The sequence below is a fragment of the Salmo trutta genome, chromosome 26 (assembly GCF_901001165.1).
Source record: "Salmo trutta chromosome 26, fSalTru1.1, whole genome shotgun sequence".
NCBI classification, from domain to species: Eukaryota; Metazoa; Chordata; class Actinopteri; order Salmoniformes; family Salmonidae; genus Salmo; species Salmo trutta.
In genome coordinates this window covers 2635955-2652957 of record NC_042982.1, presented here as the reverse complement: position 1 = coordinate 2652957, position 17003 = coordinate 2635955, and the positions used below count along the sequence as shown (strand labels likewise).

The 17003-nt window shown below is 43.3% G+C and overlaps 1 protein-coding gene across 1 annotated transcript in view; it reads left to right on the top strand.

Moving 5' to 3' along the window:
* The window catches only part of ano7 (anoctamin 7), a 79040-nt gene that overhangs the window by 24987 nt on the left and 37050 nt on the right, over nt 1–17003 (top strand). Inside the window, exons 11-17 of the mRNA XM_029714384.1 lie at nt 169–265; nt 1844–1987; nt 2182–2319; nt 2637–2735; nt 10817–10919; nt 11026–11137; nt 11261–11315. Coding sequence (XP_029570244.1) covers nt 169–265; nt 1844–1987; nt 2182–2319; nt 2637–2735; nt 10817–10919; nt 11026–11137; nt 11261–11315 — 748 coding nt within the window. The remainder of the gene's footprint in view (nt 1–168; nt 266–1843; nt 1988–2181; nt 2320–2636; nt 2736–10816; nt 10920–11025; nt 11138–11260; nt 11316–17003) is intronic.

Genomic DNA, 17003 nt, shown 5'->3' with positions numbered 1-17003 from the left:
CATAATCCGTGTTGAGGGTTCCGCCAGGGTTGTGAACATTCTGTTTTTGTTTCCACACCTTAACAAGTGTAAGAACTAATAGTTAAACTCTGCTCAGGTGTGTGTTCAAACAGGGTTTCACTGTATCACCAAAGGTCATTTTCTGAATGTCTATTCTCTGTCCCATAGGCGGGAGATCTGTGAGAGCAAGGATGAATTTGTCATGTGTCCTCTGTGCAAAATCTGCTCCTACTGGAACCTATCCAGCATCTGTACCACCTTCAAGGTGTGTGTGTGTGTGTGTGTGTGTGTGTGTGTGTGTATGTATGTGTGTCTGTGTGTGTGTGTGTGTTCACATGCATGTGTGATGGCATGATTGATTGTACTTACTGTGTGTGTTTTAGTGTACAGTGTCCTCAGAAAGTATTCACACCACTTGACTTTTTCTACATTTTTTATGTGTTACAGCCTGAATTTAAAATGGATTAAATTGAGATATTTCTGTCACTGGCTTACACACAATAACCCATAATGCCAAAGTGGAATTATGTTTTTAGAATTAATATAAATGGAAAGCTAAAATGTCTTGAATAATTATCTTGAGTCAATAAGTATTCAACCCCTTTTTTTATGGCCAGCCTAAGTACATTCAAGAATAAAAATTTGCTTAACATGTCATATAATTGCAGTTGCATTGGCTCAGTATGCAATAATAGTGTTAACATGATTTTTGAAAGACTACCCCACACAATCCTCAGTAAGGTCCCTCAGTCGAGCAGTGCATTTCAAACACAGATTCAACCACAAAGACCAGGGAGGTTTTCCAATGCCCTGCAAAGAAGGGCACCTATTGGTATATTGACATTGAATATCCATTTGAGCATGGTGAAATTATGAATTATGGTGAATGGTGTGTCAATACGCCCAGTCACTACAAAGATACAGGTGTCCTTCCTAACTCAGTTTCTGGAGAGGAATGAAACTGCTCAGGGATTTCACCATGAGGCCAATGGTAACTTTAAAACAGTTACAGAGTTGAATGACTGTGATAGGAGAAAACTGAGGATGGAACAACAACATTGCAGTTACTTCATATGTCACGCCCTGACCTTAGAGAGCCTTTTTATTTCTCTATTTGGTTAGGTCAGGGTGTGATTTGGGTGGGCATTCTAGTTTTTCTATTTCTTTGTTGGCCGGGTATGGTTCCCAATCAGAGGCAGCTGTCTATCGTTGTCTCTGATTGGGGATCATACTTGGCAGCCTTTTTTCCCACCTTAGTTTGTGGGATCTTGTTTTTGGTACTGTGCTGTATGCCCTACTGAACGTTAAGTTTTCGTTTGTATTTGTTTTGTTTTCGGTGTTCATTTAATAAATTGAATATGTATGCCTACCACGCTGCACCTTGGTCCAATCCTTCCATCGACGAACGTAACACCATAATACTAACCTAATTGACAGAGTAAAAAGAAGGAAGCCTGTACAAAATAAAAAATATTCCAAAACATGCATCCTGTTTGCAATAAGGCACTGAAGTAAAACTGGGACCTACAGGTGTGCAAAGCTCTTAGAGACTTACCCAGAAAGACTCACAGCTGTAATCGCTGCCAAAGGTGATTCTAACATGTATTGACTCAGGGGGTTCAATACTTATCGAATCAAGCTATATTAGTGTTTTTTTTTTCATAAATGTTAGAATTGTTCTTCAACTTTATTTTGTGTAGATCGTTGACAAAAGAGAATTAAATCCATTTGAATCCCACTTTGTAAAAACAAAATGTAGAGAAAGTCAAGAGGTGTGAATACGTTGTGTGCCCACTGCCCATGCCGTTTTACTACATACTGTATGGCCATCCTCTCTTCACAGGCAGGGCTGTTATTTGACAATGGGGGAACGGTATTCTTCAGTATTTTCATGGCTCTATGGGCTGTCACTTTCCTGGAATACTGGAAGCGCACCAGTGCAGTGCTGGCCCACCGATGGGACTGTTCAGAGTTTCAGGAAACTGAGGTACAGTACAGTACAGTACAGTATGATCTCAGTAATTATATTATTTTGGAAAGCCCAATCGATCCTAAGTTCAGGCATTTCAAGTTTGTATGTGAAAACTATTTCTAAGATGCACAATCTCAGATTTTCTGTCATGGAGCAATAAGGAATGACAGATTTTGGATGTTGTTCCCGTTTAACCCTTTGTGACCCAGGAGCGCCCAAGGCCAGAGTTCACTGCCACAGCGCCTATGACCCTGCGGAACCCTGTGACTGGTGCAGAGGAGCCTTACTTCCCAAAGCGACGCCGCCTCAACCGCACCCTGACCGGCGGCATGGTCATCATGATCATGGTAAGGTGCTGCAGGACAATGTTCTTTAATCCTACCTTGGGGTTGCACAAGGGTGCACATTTTTGTTCTAGCCCAGCACTAGCACACGTGACTAGCAAGTAATTAGCAAGCACTTGATTAGTATAATAAGATGTGTTGGGCTTAAACAAAAGTCTGCACACACTCTGGCCCTCCAGGATTGGAGATGCCCATCCCTGATGACATGTGAGATAGGAAGTCAACTTATGATGACATGAATTAATGACTAATGAATTACATTAATCAAGAATCCCCGAAAAGTCCTAACTTTATCTTTGATGCATTTTTGTCGCCCACAGGTATCCGTAGTGCTGATGTTTGTGGTGGCAATCATCCTGTACCGGGTGATTCTGAGCATCATCATTTACAAATCTCACAATGTCTTCTTGATCTTTTCTGTGAGTCCCTTTCTAGACCTAAAACCCACTATAGTTGCACCATTCTAGTGTAATTAGAAACTGTTCTTCTACCATTAACAGGACAATGATTAATACAAGTTCTAAAGACTATTGCTCTCAGACAACATACTGGAGAAAAAAATATTTGATGAATTTGGCCTTACTACTGTTAGCCCCTACAAACGCAATGAATAACAGATTCATACATAGAAAAACAGATAGTCCAAAAATAAATCAAAACTAAGTATGCTTTGAAGTGAAGCAATTTTTTTTTTAAATAAATCACCATGGAATTATTCGTATTCCTTTGACATGGAAATGCCCCATTCACACGGCACCGGGATACCATCAGACGAGTCCCGTGACACTTATGGGGGTCGTTGAGTAAAACATATTAGTTTGTAGCCCAAACCATTTCGGATGCTACAGACGTTTTGGTGAGAAAAAAGATATTTGTGATGTCTTCTGCTCTGACAAACAGCACTGTAGCTCTGCCACCTTCCACAGCAGATGTGGAATGCCGACATTGGCGGATGCGGTGACTGAGATGCAGCCCATGCAAAAACTCATATCTCTAGCTGAAACAGACAGATCAGAATGGGGATTTGTTTATTATGTTAATTAGATATCCACGGGGGCGCAGAAATTGACTCTAGATTATTTGGGTTCAAGCAGCAAAGCTGGATGAAACCCTATTGTATTTGTTGACATTCATTATTATTACACATCTTCAGTCAAGGACATGCAAATTCTTGTGAAATGGTAAGGCCTAGGAGGGTGCAACTTGGCGTGATGGTAAAGTCCCATGGGCCATACCCTCTCAAGCAATGCCATGTCAATTGGCCACATGGTGACGCTATAACATGCGATTGAAGATGTAAACTCACCCAGTTTGATAAAAAATATATATTTTTACCCTTATTTTACCAGTTAAGTTGACTGAGAACACATTCTCATTTACAGCAACGACCTGGGGAATAGTTACAGGGGAGAAGAGGGGGATGAATGAGCCAATTGTAAGCTGGGGATGATTAGGTAACCGTGATGGTATGAGAGCAAGATTGGGATTTTCGCCAGGACACTGGGATTAACACCCCTACTCTTACGATAAGTGCCATGGGATCTTTTTTGAACGTCCCATCTGAAAAACGCCACCCTACACAGAGCAATGTCCCCAATCACTGCCCTGGCGGAATGGGGATATTTTTTTAGACAAGAGGAAGCATCTGGTCTCCCATCCAGGGAATGACCAGGGTCAACTCTGCTTCCTTCAGAAGCAAGACAGCAGTGGGATGCAGGGTAGTATGCTGTGTGTGTGTGTGTGTGTGTGTGTGTGTGTGTGTGTGTGTGTGTGTGTGTGTGTGTGTGTGTGTGTGTGTGTGTTTGTGTGTGTGTGTGTGTGTGTGTGTGTGTGTGTGTGTGTGTGTGTGTGTGTGTGTGTTTGTGTGTGTGTGTGTGTGTGTGTGTGTGTGTGTGTGTGTGTGTGTGTGTGTGTGTGTGTGTGTGTGTGTGTGTGTGTGTGTGTGTGTGTGTGCGTGCGTCCCAGAGTCACCTGTTGAGATTGGTGTTTTGCGGGTACTATTTAATGAACTCCAGTTGAGGACTTTTGTGAGGCGTCTGTTTCTCAAACTAGACACTCTAATGTACTTGTCCACTTCCTCAGTTGTGCACCGGGGCCTCCCACTCCTCTTTCTATTCTGGTTAGAGCCAGTTTGCGCTGTTCTGTGAAGGGAGTAGTACACAGCATTGTACAAGATCTTCAGTTACTAGGCAATTTCTCGCATGAAATAGCTTTCATTTCTCAGAACAAGAATAGACTGACAAGTTTCAGAAGAAAGTTCTTTGTTTCTGGACATTTTGAGCCTGTAATCGAACCCACAAATGCTGATGCTCCAGATACTCAACTAGTCTTTCAAAAACAAGGGCATTTCTAAGTGACCCCAAACTTTTGAATGGTAGCGTGTATATATGTGTATATATACAGTATATACAATTGAAGTCGGAAGTTTACATACACTTAGGTTGGAGACATTAAAACTCATTTTTCAAACACTCCACTAAATTCTTGTTAACAAACCATAGATTTGGCAAGTCGGTTAGGACATCTACCTAGTGCATGACACAAGTAATTTTTCAAAAAATTGTTTACAGACAGATTATTTCACTTAATTCACTGTAACACAATTCCAATAGGTCAGAAGCTTACATACAGTGAGGGAAAAAAGTATTTGATCCCCTGCTGATTTTGTACGTTTGCCCACTGACAAAGAAATGATCAGTCTATAATTTTAATGGTAGGTTTATTTGAACAGTGAGAGACAGAATAACAACAAAACAATCCAGAAAAATGCATGTCAAAAATGTTATAAAATTATCTGCATTTTAATGAGGGAAATAAGTATTTGACCCCTCTGCAAAACATGACTTAGTACTTGGTGGCAAAACTCTTGTTGGCAATCACAGAGGTCAGACGTTTCTTGTAGTTGGCCACCAGGTTTGAACACATCTCAGGAGGGATTTTGTCCCACTCCTCTTTGCAGATCTTCTTCAAGTCATTAAGGTTTCGAGACTGACGTTTGGCAAGTCGAACATTCAGCTCCCTCCACAGATTTTCTATGGGATTAAGGTCTGGAGACTGGCTAGGCCACTCCAGGACCTTAATGTGTTTCTTCTTGAGCCACTCCTTTGTTGCCTTGGCCGTGTGTTTTGGGTCATTGTCATGCTGGAATACCCATCCACGACCCATTTTCAATGCCCTGGCTGAGGGAAGATTTGACGGTACATGGCCCCGTCCATTGTCCCTTTGATGCGGTGAAGTTGTCCTGTCCCCTTAGCAGAAAAACACCCCCAAAGCACAACTTTTGCACCTCCATGTTTGATGGTGGGTATGGTGTTCTTGGGGTCATAGGCAGCATTCCTCCTCCTCCAAACATGGCGAGTTGAGTTGATGCCAAAGAGCTCCATTTTGGTCTCATTTGACCACAACAATTTCACCCAGTTGTCCTCTGAATCATTCAGATGTTCATTGGCAAACTTCAGACGGGCATGTATACGTGCTTTCTTGAGCAGGGGGACCTTGCGGGCGCTGCAGGATTTCAGTCCTTCATGGCGTAGTGTGTTACCAATTGTTTTCTTGGTGACTATGGTCCCAGCTGCCTTGAGATCATTGATAAGATCCTCCCTTGTAGTTCTGGGCTGATTCCTCACCGTTCTCATGATCATTGCAACTCCACGAGGTGAGATCTTGCATGGAGCCCCAGGCCGAGGGAGATTTAAAGTTCTTTTGAGTTTCTTCCATTTGCGAATAATCGCACCAACTGTTGTCACCTTCTCACCAAGCTGCTTGGCGATGGTCTTGTAGCCCATTCCAGCCTTGTGTTGGTCTACAATCTTGTCCCTGACATCCTTGGAGAGCTTTTTGGTCTTGGCCATGGTGGAGAGTTTGGAATCTGATTGATTGATTGCTTCTGTGGACAGGTGTCTTTTTTACAGGTAACAAACTGAGATTAGGAGCACTCCATTTAAGAGTGTTCTCCTAATCTCAGCTCGTTACCTGTATAAAAGACACCTGGGAGCCAGAAATCTTTCTGATTGAGAGGGGATCAAATACTTATTTCCTTTATTAAAATGCAAATCAATTTATAACATTTTTGACATGCATTTTTCTTGATTTTTTTATTGTTATTCTGTCTCCCACTGTTCAAATAAACCTACCATTAAAATTATAGACTAATCATTTCTTTGTCAGTGGGCAAACGTACAAAATCAGCAGGGGATCAAATACTTTTTTCTGACCTAAAACAGGGAATTTTTACAAGGATTAAATGTCAGGAATTGTGAAAAACTTTATTCAAATGAATTTGGCTAAGGTGTATGTAAACTTCCGACTTCAACTGTATATGTATGTACCAGAAGCTTCTTGTCACGGTTGTCGTAGGAATGAGCGGACCAAAGTGCAGCGTGTGTGTCGTTCCACATTTTATTTATACTGTGAAACTATGCGATACATAAACAATAATCTGAACAAACAAAAACAACAAACCGTGACGCAGAGGTGAAACATACACTACTCAAAATTAATCTCCCACAAACCCAGGTGAGACAAACACCAACTTAAATATGACCTCCAATTAGAGACAATGATGACCAGCCACCTCTAGTTGGAGATCATCCCAAACACAGCCCAACATAGAAATACAAAACTAGAACAACCCAACAGAAATACAAAACTAGAACATAACATAGAAAACTTAAACTAGAAAACCCCCCTGTCACGCCCTGACCTACTCTACCATAGAAAATAACAACTTACTATGGCCAGAACGTGACAGTATCCCCCCCCAAAGGTGCAGACTCCGAATGCAATTAAAAAATTTAAAAAAAGGGAGGGTAGGGAGGGTGACAAGTGTTTATGGTGGCTCTGGTGCAGTACACAGAACCTTATTATCCAGCGGATCCTCCTGCAGAGGAGGGGCTCTGGTTCGGGGCGCAACCCCCGCTCTGCCCACTGAACCCTCTGCTTCTCTACCACTGGACCGTGGATCGTCGGAGAAGGAACTGGACTGCAGATCATCGCCGGAGGCTCTGCACTGCGGACCGCCGCCCGAGGTTCCGGACTGTGGACCGCCGCCGAAGACTCCGGACTGGATGACGTTGCCGGAGGCTCCGGACTGTGGGCCGTCTCAGGAGGCTCCGGACTGTGGGCCGTCTCAGGAGGTTCCAGACTGTGGGCCGTCTCAGGAGGTTCCGGACTGTAGGCCGTCTCAGGAGGACTGGGAACTGTCGCCGGAAGCTCTGGACTGGGAACTGTCGCCAGAAGCTCTGGACTGGGAATGCGCACTGGAGGCCTGATGCGTGGGGCTGGCACAGGTGGCGCCAGACTAGTAACACGCACCTCAGGGCGAGTGCAGGGAGCAGGAACAGGACACCCCGGACTGGGCAGGCGCACTGGAGGCCTGATGCGTGGGGCTGGCACAGGTGGCGCCAGACTGGTAACTTGCACCTCAGGGCAAGTGCGGGGAGCAGGAACAGGACACCCCGGACTGGGCAGGCGCACTGGAGGCCTGATGCGGGGGGCTGGCAATGGTGGCTCGCACCTCAGGGCAAGTGCGTGGAGCAGGCACAGGGCATACCAGGCTGGATAGACTCACTGGAGGCCGGGTACGTGGGGCAGGCACAGGATATACTGGGCCGTGGAGGCGCACTGGAGGTCTTGAGCGTATAGCTGGCACAACCCATCCTGGCTGGATGCTTACTTTCGCCCGGCAAACGCGGGGAGCTGGCACAAGAAGAACTGGGCTGTGAATACGCACTGGCGACACAGTGCGCAGCGCTGGCACAGGATATCCTGGACCGAGAAGGTGAACTGGAGACCAGGAGAGCTGAGCTGGCACCACCCTTCCTGGCTGAATGCTCAACCTGAATCGGCAAATGCAGGGCGCGGGCACAGATCGCACTGGACTGTGAATACGTACTGGCGACACAGTGTGCATCACCGCATAACACGGTGCTTGCTTCTTCACTCGCTCCCCACGGTAAGCACTTGGAGTTGGCTCAGGTCTCCAACCTGACTCTGTCAATCTCCCCATGTGCCCCCCCCCAAAAAAATGTGAGGGCTGCCTCTCACACTTGCCTCGTGGTTGGTATAGTGCCTAGTAGTATCCCCGCTCCGCTCTTGCTGCCTCGATTTCCTCTTTAGGACGGTGATACTCCCCAGCCTGCCTCCAGGGTCCTTTCCCGTCCAATATCTCCTCCCAAGTCCATTTGTCCTGCTGATCACACTGCTTGGTCCTTTGGTGGTGGGAGATTCTGGTTGTCGTAGGAATGAGCGGACCAAAGTGCAGCGTGTGTGTTGTTCCACATTTTATTTATACTGTGAAACTATGCGATACATAAATAATAAACTGAACTAACAAAAACAACAAACCGTGACGCAGAGGTGAAACACACACTACTCAAAATTAATCTCCCACAAACCCAGGTGGGACAAACACCAACTTAAATATGACCTCCAATTAGAGACAACGATGACCAGTTGCCTCTAATTGAAGATCATCCCAAACACAGCCCAACATAGAAATACAAAACTAGAACAACCCAACATAGACATACAAAACTAGAACATAACAACATAGAAAACTTAAACTAGAAAACCCCCCATCACGCCCTGACCTACTCTACCATAGAAAATAACAACTTACTATGGTCAGGACGTGACACTTCTAAAGCCATGACATCATTTTCTGGAATTTTCCAAGCTGTTTAAAGGCACAGTCATCTTAGTGTATGTAAACTTCTGACCCACTGGAATTTTGATAAGTGAAATAATCTGTCTGTAAACAATTGTTGGAAAAACTACTTGTGTCATACACAAAGTAAATGTCCTAACTGACTTGCCAAAACTATAGTTTGTTAACAAGACATTTGTGGAGAGGTTGAAAAACGAGTTTTAATGACTCCAACCTAAGTGTATGTAAACTTCCGACTTCAACTGTATATATATATATATATATATATAGTCATTATAAATGTATGTATACAATAGTCATTTACAACATTAACAATGTCCACACTGTATTTCTGATCAATTTGATGTTATTTTAATGGACAAACAATTTGCTTTTCTTTCAAAAACAAAGACATTTCAAGTGACACCAAACTTTTGAAAAGTATTATTCCTTGACTTTTTCTACATTTTGTTACGTTACAGCCTTATTCTAAAATTGATTCAATTGTTTTTCTCCCTCATCAATCTACACACAATACCCCATAATGACAAAGAAAAACACAGGTTTTTAGAAATGTTGGAAAATATATTTTAAAAAACAACTGCAATATCACATTTACATAAGTATTTAGACCTTTTACTCAGTACTTTGTTGAAGCACCTTTGGCAGCGATTACAGCCTCATAATGACGGATTTTTAGAAATGTTTGCTAATTTATAAAAAATGTAAACCATACCTTATTTGCATAAGTATTCAGACCCTTTGCTATGAGACTCACAATTGAGCTCAGGTGCAGCCTGTTTCCATTGATCATTCTTGAGATGTTTCTACAACTGAGCTGGCCGCCCGGCCAAACTGAGTAATTGGGGGAGCAGGGCCTTGGTCAGGGAGGTGACCAAGAACCTGATGGTCACTCTGACAGAGCGCTAGAGTTCCACTGTGGAGATGGAAGAACCTTCCAGAAGGACAACCATCTCTGCAGCACTCGGGGCCCATTTTGTGCCTTTATGGTAGAGTGACCAGACGGAAGCCAGTCCTCAGTAAAAGGCACATGACAGCCCACTTGGAGTTTGCCAAAAGGCACCTAAAGACTCTCAAACCATGAGAAACAATATTCTCTGGTCTGATGAAACCAAGATTGAACTCTTTGGCCTGAATGCCAAGCATCACGTCTGGAAGAAACCTGGCACCATCCCTATGGTGAAGCATTGTGGTGGCAGCATCATGTTGTGGTGATGTTTTTCAGCAGCAGGGACTGGGAGACTAGTCAGAATTGAGGGAAAGATGAACGGAGCAAAGTACAGAGAGATACTTGATGAAAACCTGCTTCAGAGCGCTCAAGACCTCCGACTGGGGAGAAGGAGCTTCCCCCTCCAACAAGATAATGACCCTAAGCACACAGTCAGGACAACGCAGGAGTGGCTTCGGGACAAGTCTTTGAATGTCCTTGAGTAGCCCAGCCAGAGCCCAGACTTGAACCCGATCGAACATCTCTTGAGTGACCTGAAAATAGCTGTGCAGTGATCTGCAGAGAAGAATGGGAGAAACTCCCCTAATATAGCTTGTTGCGTCATACGCAAGAAAACTTGAGGCTGTAATTGCTGCCAAAGGTACTTCAACAAAGTACTGAGTAAAGGGGTCTGAATACCTATGTAAACGTCATATTTAAAACTTATTTTGCTTCGTCATTATGGTATATTGTGTGTAGATTGATTAGGGGAAAAAACGATTTAATCCATTTTAGAATAAGGCTGTAATGTAACAAAATGTGAAAAAAGTCAATGCACTGTATATAATATAATTTCATTAAATCATATTATTTTAATAATAATAGTACTGTACCTATCTCGGCAGGCTGGTCGGATAGCCAGTCTCACAGGGTCCGTGCTGAACCTTCTGGTGATCCTCATGCTCTCCCGGGTCTACATCTACCTTGCCCAGATCTTAACGCGTTGGGGTGAGTCAGCAAGTCCGGCTCTTGTCAATCGTCGCTCTAATGGAAGATAAATCTGTGATTTAATTACCAATGTTTGCTCATTCTTTTTGCTTTGTCATATCAACAGAGATGCACCGCACACAGACGAAATATGAGGACATGTTTATTCTCAAGGTCTTCATCTTCCAGTTTGTCAACTTCTACTCCTCCCCGGTCTACATTGCCTTTTTCAAAGGCCGGTGAGTAGATCAAACAACATCAAGGCACAAATGAGCCTTATGTATTGAAAGCTCCTGTATTTATAGACCCTCACAGTACAATGAAAATATGGCTCATCATCAGCAAACTCCTATGTTTTGCAGGTTTGTTGGTTACCCTGGCAACTACTACAATCTCTTGGGAATACGGAATGAGGATGTGAGTGTTGTTCTTACATACTAAAACGTACTTAACTTCCCAACAAACAATTTCTAGTTTTCCTTGCATTCCCAGAATGTTAGTTACAACGTTACCTGAAAGTTTGCCAGAGATTCCCAGGGATGTTCCTATGACATATCTATAATGTTTTCTCCATTAAGGTTTGGTTAACACATTCTAGACGTGTTAAAAACAAACATTTCGATTTTTTTTCTCCAAATGTTACTATAACCATTAGAGTATGTCCTTCTACTAATGTTGATCAAATAATGTTTGTTGTGGCAATTTCAAAAACATACATTTTTTATTTAACCTTTATTTTGACAGGGAAAACATATTGAGACATAGAGGTCTCTTTTCCAAATGCGACCTGTATAATACAATATAAAATACACATTAAACACTATACAGTGCATTCGGAAAGTACTCAGACCCCTTCCCTTTTTCCACATTTTGTTACATTACAGCCTTATTCTAAAATTGATGTTTTTTAATCCTAATCAATCGAAACACTATACCCTATAATGAAGAAGAGAAAACAGGTTTAGACATTTTTGCTCGTTTATAAAAAATTCAAAATATAAATAACTTATTTACATAAGTATTCAGACCCTTTGCGATGAGATTCGAAATTTTGCTCAAGTGCATCCTGTTTCAATTGACCATCCTTGAGATGTTTCTACAACTTGATTGGAATCCACCTGTGGTAAATTCAATTGATTGGACATGATTTGGAAAGGCACACACCAGTCTATATAAGGTCCCACAGTTGACAGTGCATGTCAGAGCAAAAACCAAGCCACCAGGTCAAAGGAATTGTCCGTAGAGCTCTGAGACAGGATTATGTCGAGGCACAGATCTGGGGAAGGGTACAAACAAACATTTCTGCAGCATTGGCCTCCATCATTCATAAACGGAAGAAGTTTGGTACCACCAAGACTCTTCCTAGAGCTGGTCTTGGTCAGGGAGGTGACCAAGAACTCGATGGTCACTCTGAGAGAGCTCAAGAGTTCCTCTGTGGAGATGAGAGAACCTTCCAGAAGGACAACCATCTCTGCAGCACTCCACCAATCAGGCCTTTATGGTAGAGTGGCCAGACAGAAGCCACTCCTCAGTAAAAGGCACATGAGTTTGCCAAAAGGCACCTAAAGGACTCTGACCATGAGAAACAAGATTTTCTGGTCTGATGAAACCAAGATTGAACTATTTGGCTTGAATGTCAAGCATCACATCTGGAGGAAACACCTGGCATCATCCCTACGGTAAAGCATGGGTGGTGGCAGCATCATGCTGTGGGGATATTTTTCAGTGGCAGTGACTGGGAGACTAGTCGGGATTGAGGGATAGATGAATGGAGCAAAGTACAGAGAGATCCTTGATGAAAACCTCAGGCCGCTCAGGACCTCAGGCTGGGGCACCTTCCAACAGGACAATGACCCTAAGCACACAGCCAAGACATCGCAGGAGTGACTTCGGGAGTCTCTGAATGTCCTTGAGTGGCCCAGCCAGAGCTTGGACTTGAACCTGATCGAACATCTCTGTAGAGACCTGAAAATAGCCGTGCAGTGACGCTCCACCACCCAACTTCACAGAGCTTGAGAGGATCTGCAGAGAATAATGGGAGAAACTCCCCAAATACAGGTTTGCCAAGCTTGTATTGTCATACACACCTTTGGCTGTAATCGCTGCCAAAGGTGCGTCAACAAAGTACTGAGTAAAGGGTCTGAGTACTCATGTAAATTTTTTATACATTTGCAAAAATGTATACAAACCTGTTTTTGCTTTGTCATTATGGGGTATTGTGTTTAGATTGATGAGAAGAAAAAAAACAATTTAATCAATTTTAGAATAAGGCTGTAACGTAACAACATGTGGAAAAGTCAAGGGGTCTGAATATTTTCCAAAGGCACTGTAAGTAGTGAAAAGGACAGGCCCCAAAATCGACTCCTGTGGTACATCTTTATGCACTTCAAGAAATTCAGACATAACCCCATCCATCATGATTTTCTGAGTTCTGTCACAAAGATAATCATGAAACCAAGAACAGGCGTCAGAGCGCAGGACAACTTATTCAATAAAATAGCATGATCAACAGTATCAAGAGCTTTTGACAGGTACACAAACAAAGCAGCACATTTCATTTTAGTGTCTAAAGCATTTACAAGATCATTAGTAAGTAAAGTGGTTGCTGTAATAGTGCTATGCCCAGGCCTAAACCCTGATTGATTTACATTCAAAATACATTTCTCAGATAACAAAAAGAAAAATGTACATTTACCAAGGATTTGAGAATCTTAGCTAGACAAGGAAGATTTGAAATGGGATGATAAGATTAGATCACTACTATGCCGCCCTTATGGAGTGGCAGCACAAGAGCTGATTTCCATACTTTTTGAAAATTTCCTGATAACAATGTTAAATAAACATTTGGGTTATTGAGCCAAAAATTATGGGTGCTGCACACTAAAGCAGACCAGGATCCAATTTTTTGGCCCCTGTGGATTTCTTATTGCTCGCAAAGCGTCCAGGACTCCCAGTCCAATATCATTGTGAATACACTTAGAAGTTCTTACAAAGAGATAAAATGGTGATTAAATGCATCAATGATGGCATTTATTTCTGTAATGAGGATAGTGTCTGAATTAATTTGTTATGGTATAGAGGAAGTTGAACACTTTAGGATTTTCCAGTTTTCCAGAATTTAGCTGGGTTCTCATTACAATCTGAAAGAGTGATTACATAATAATCAGATTTAGCCTTTCTAATTTGTTTTCAGTTGCTTAAAAGCTTGCCAGTCCGGGCATAAGCCTGTGTTCCTGGCCTTGACCCAAGCATCATCTCTTTTATAAATTACTTCTGATAATTCCGGAGTGTACCAGGAATTCTGTCTACCTTTAACCCAAGAGGCTTGTCATCACAACTGGGCAATGATCACTAATGTCTTCGGAGAAAACACCAGTAGAAACATATTTCTCTGGTGTATTCATTAAAATAAGAGCAAAGAGGACTTTAAAGGATCTCTAGGGTTGGGGCGTGTAGGCTTAGTCACCAGCTGGGTTAGGTTTTGATCATTACACATGTTTATTAGATTGTCTGAAGCACTTTCAATCATAATTTAGGTCACCCAGGATAAACACTTCTGATTTAGTAAATTAAGTACATATATACACTACATGACCAAAACTATGTGGACACTTGGTCGTCAACATCTCATTCCAAAACCATGGGCATTAATATGGAGTTAGTCCCCTCTTTGCTGCCTCCACTCTTCTGGGAAGGCTTTCCACAAGATGTTGGAACACTGATGCGGGGACATCCTTCCAAGAGCATTAGTGAGGTCAGGCACTGATTTTGGGCGATTAAGCCTGGCTCGCAGCCGGCATTCCAAAGTTGTTCGATGGAGTTGAGGTCAGGGCCCTGTGTTGGCCAGTCAAGTTCTTCCACCCGATCTCGACAAACCATTTCTGTATGGACCTCGCTTTGTGCATGGGGGCATTGTCATGCTAAAACAGGAAAGGACCTTCCCCAAACGGTTGCCACAAAGTTGGAAGCACAGAATCATCTAGAATGTCATTGAATGTTGCAGCGTTAAGATTTCCCTTCACTGGAACTAAGGGGCCTAGTCCAAACCATGAATAACAGCCCCAGACCATTATTCCTCCTCCACCAAACTTTACATTGGTGAAGCGTGATTCATCACTCCAGAGAACGCGTTTCCACTGCTCCAGAGTCCAATGGCGGCGAGCTTTACGCCACTCCAGCAGCGCTTGACATTACGCATTGTGTTCTTAGGCTTGTGTGTGGCTGCTCGGCCATGGAAACCCATTTCATGAAGCTCCTGACGAACAGTACTTGTGCTGGCGTTGCTTCCAGAAGAAGTTTGGAACTCGGTAGTGAGTGTTGCAACCGAGGACAACCGATTTTTACGCACTACGTGCTTCAGCACTTGGCAGTCCCGTTCTGTGAGCTTGCGTGGCCTACCACATTGCGGCTGAGCTGTTGTTGCTCCTAGGCATCTCCACTTCCTTCATAACAGCACTTACAGTTGACTGGGGCAGCTCTAGCTGGGCTGAAATTTGACAAACTGAGTAGTTGGAAAGGTGGCATCCTATGGTGGTGCCACGATGAAACTCAACGAGCTCTTCATTAAGTCCATTCTACTGCCAATGTTTGTCTATGGAGATTGCATGTCTGTGTGATTTTATACACCTGTCAGCAACAGTTGTGGCTGAAATAGCCGAATCCACTAATTTGAAGGGGTGTCCACATCCTTTTGTATATATAGTGTAGTTAACTCTTCGAGTGCACAAAGGTTAGCCGAGGGAGGATGGTAGACTCCTATAACAGTTATGGATACATTTTTCCCAGACAAAGGCTTAAAGATAGTAGATCAAATTTTAGGGCAAGTGAAATGGATTTTAGTAAAGAAACAGATACATTATTTTAAATGACAATGGCCACTCCACCACTTCTACCCTGCTTGTCAAGTCTCAGAACACATCATAAGAATGTTCCCTGAGATCCAAGTTTCAGTCAATACCAGAATATCCGGATTTGTCTGCATAGCCCAGATCTTGATGTAATCCAGTTTAGGAAGTAAGCTCCTAATGTTCAAATGCATCAACCCAAGACCTTGAGGATTTTTAAAGACACATGGAAGCTCCAACTCAAACAAGCTATGTTCAATAGGCAGTTGATATTGATATATAGTAGTTGGTATGGCTATAAGATTGCATAGAACTGCACCACTTGGTCTATCTCTATTAGTAATAGAGGAAGGAGAAGAAATTGGAAAATTACTTTTCCAAGGTTAGCACCATAAGGCCATAGGGCCACAGCTCATGTCAATATGAGGAACTCTCAGAGTAACCAATTATGGGATGTTATAAACTGACTTACATAGGCTTTGGTTGCTATCGTGCAACAGCCCAAGCCCTCTACGTGATTTGAAAACCAAGTGGTTATTCAACTTTATGGAATTCACATTTGAACTAAAAGCACTGGATGAGCAGACCACAGTGGGATCCTCTTTTGAGCTAACAACAGCAGATCTAAGAGCTGGAGCCTCAGACACCCACAAGGCCTGATGTGTGAGGGAGCCCAGGAGGTACGGGCCTATGGTAGAGACCCCTGAGCTGGACCCTCAGGAGACAGGGTAGAGGACGAAGGACCAGGAATCTCTGGAAGCAGGTGTGGGAAACTGTTGGTCACCATGATGGGATAAAGTCATTTCAGCCCCATTCACCAAAGCCTTGCGCTGGGCTCACGGTGTGTGACATGACTCCACTGGGATGCAGGATCGCCAGCTCCTCCTAAAGCGTCCTTGCTCCTTTATTCTCCAAGGGGGGTGGGGAGTGGGTGCCAGGATGGGAGGTCGGGGTAGGATGGGAAGAGCGGGTGAGATGGGAGGGGAGAGGTGACTTCACTAAGGTGGGGTCACTGCAGGGCAGCCCTGGCCTGTCAGTCAGAGAGTGGCAACACGGTGAAGAGGCAGTGGCACGACATCCAGGCTGTGGAGTAGAAAAGGAAAAGGTCTTAGAGTGGGACCTATCCGGGATATGCTGCAATGTCTCCATTTGCTTTCTCTGGACGTCCAGCTCAGACAAATATTCCTCAATAACTGTGCAAAATATAATGAACAAAATTATAAACTCAACATGTAAAGTTTCTCCCATGTTTCATGAGCTG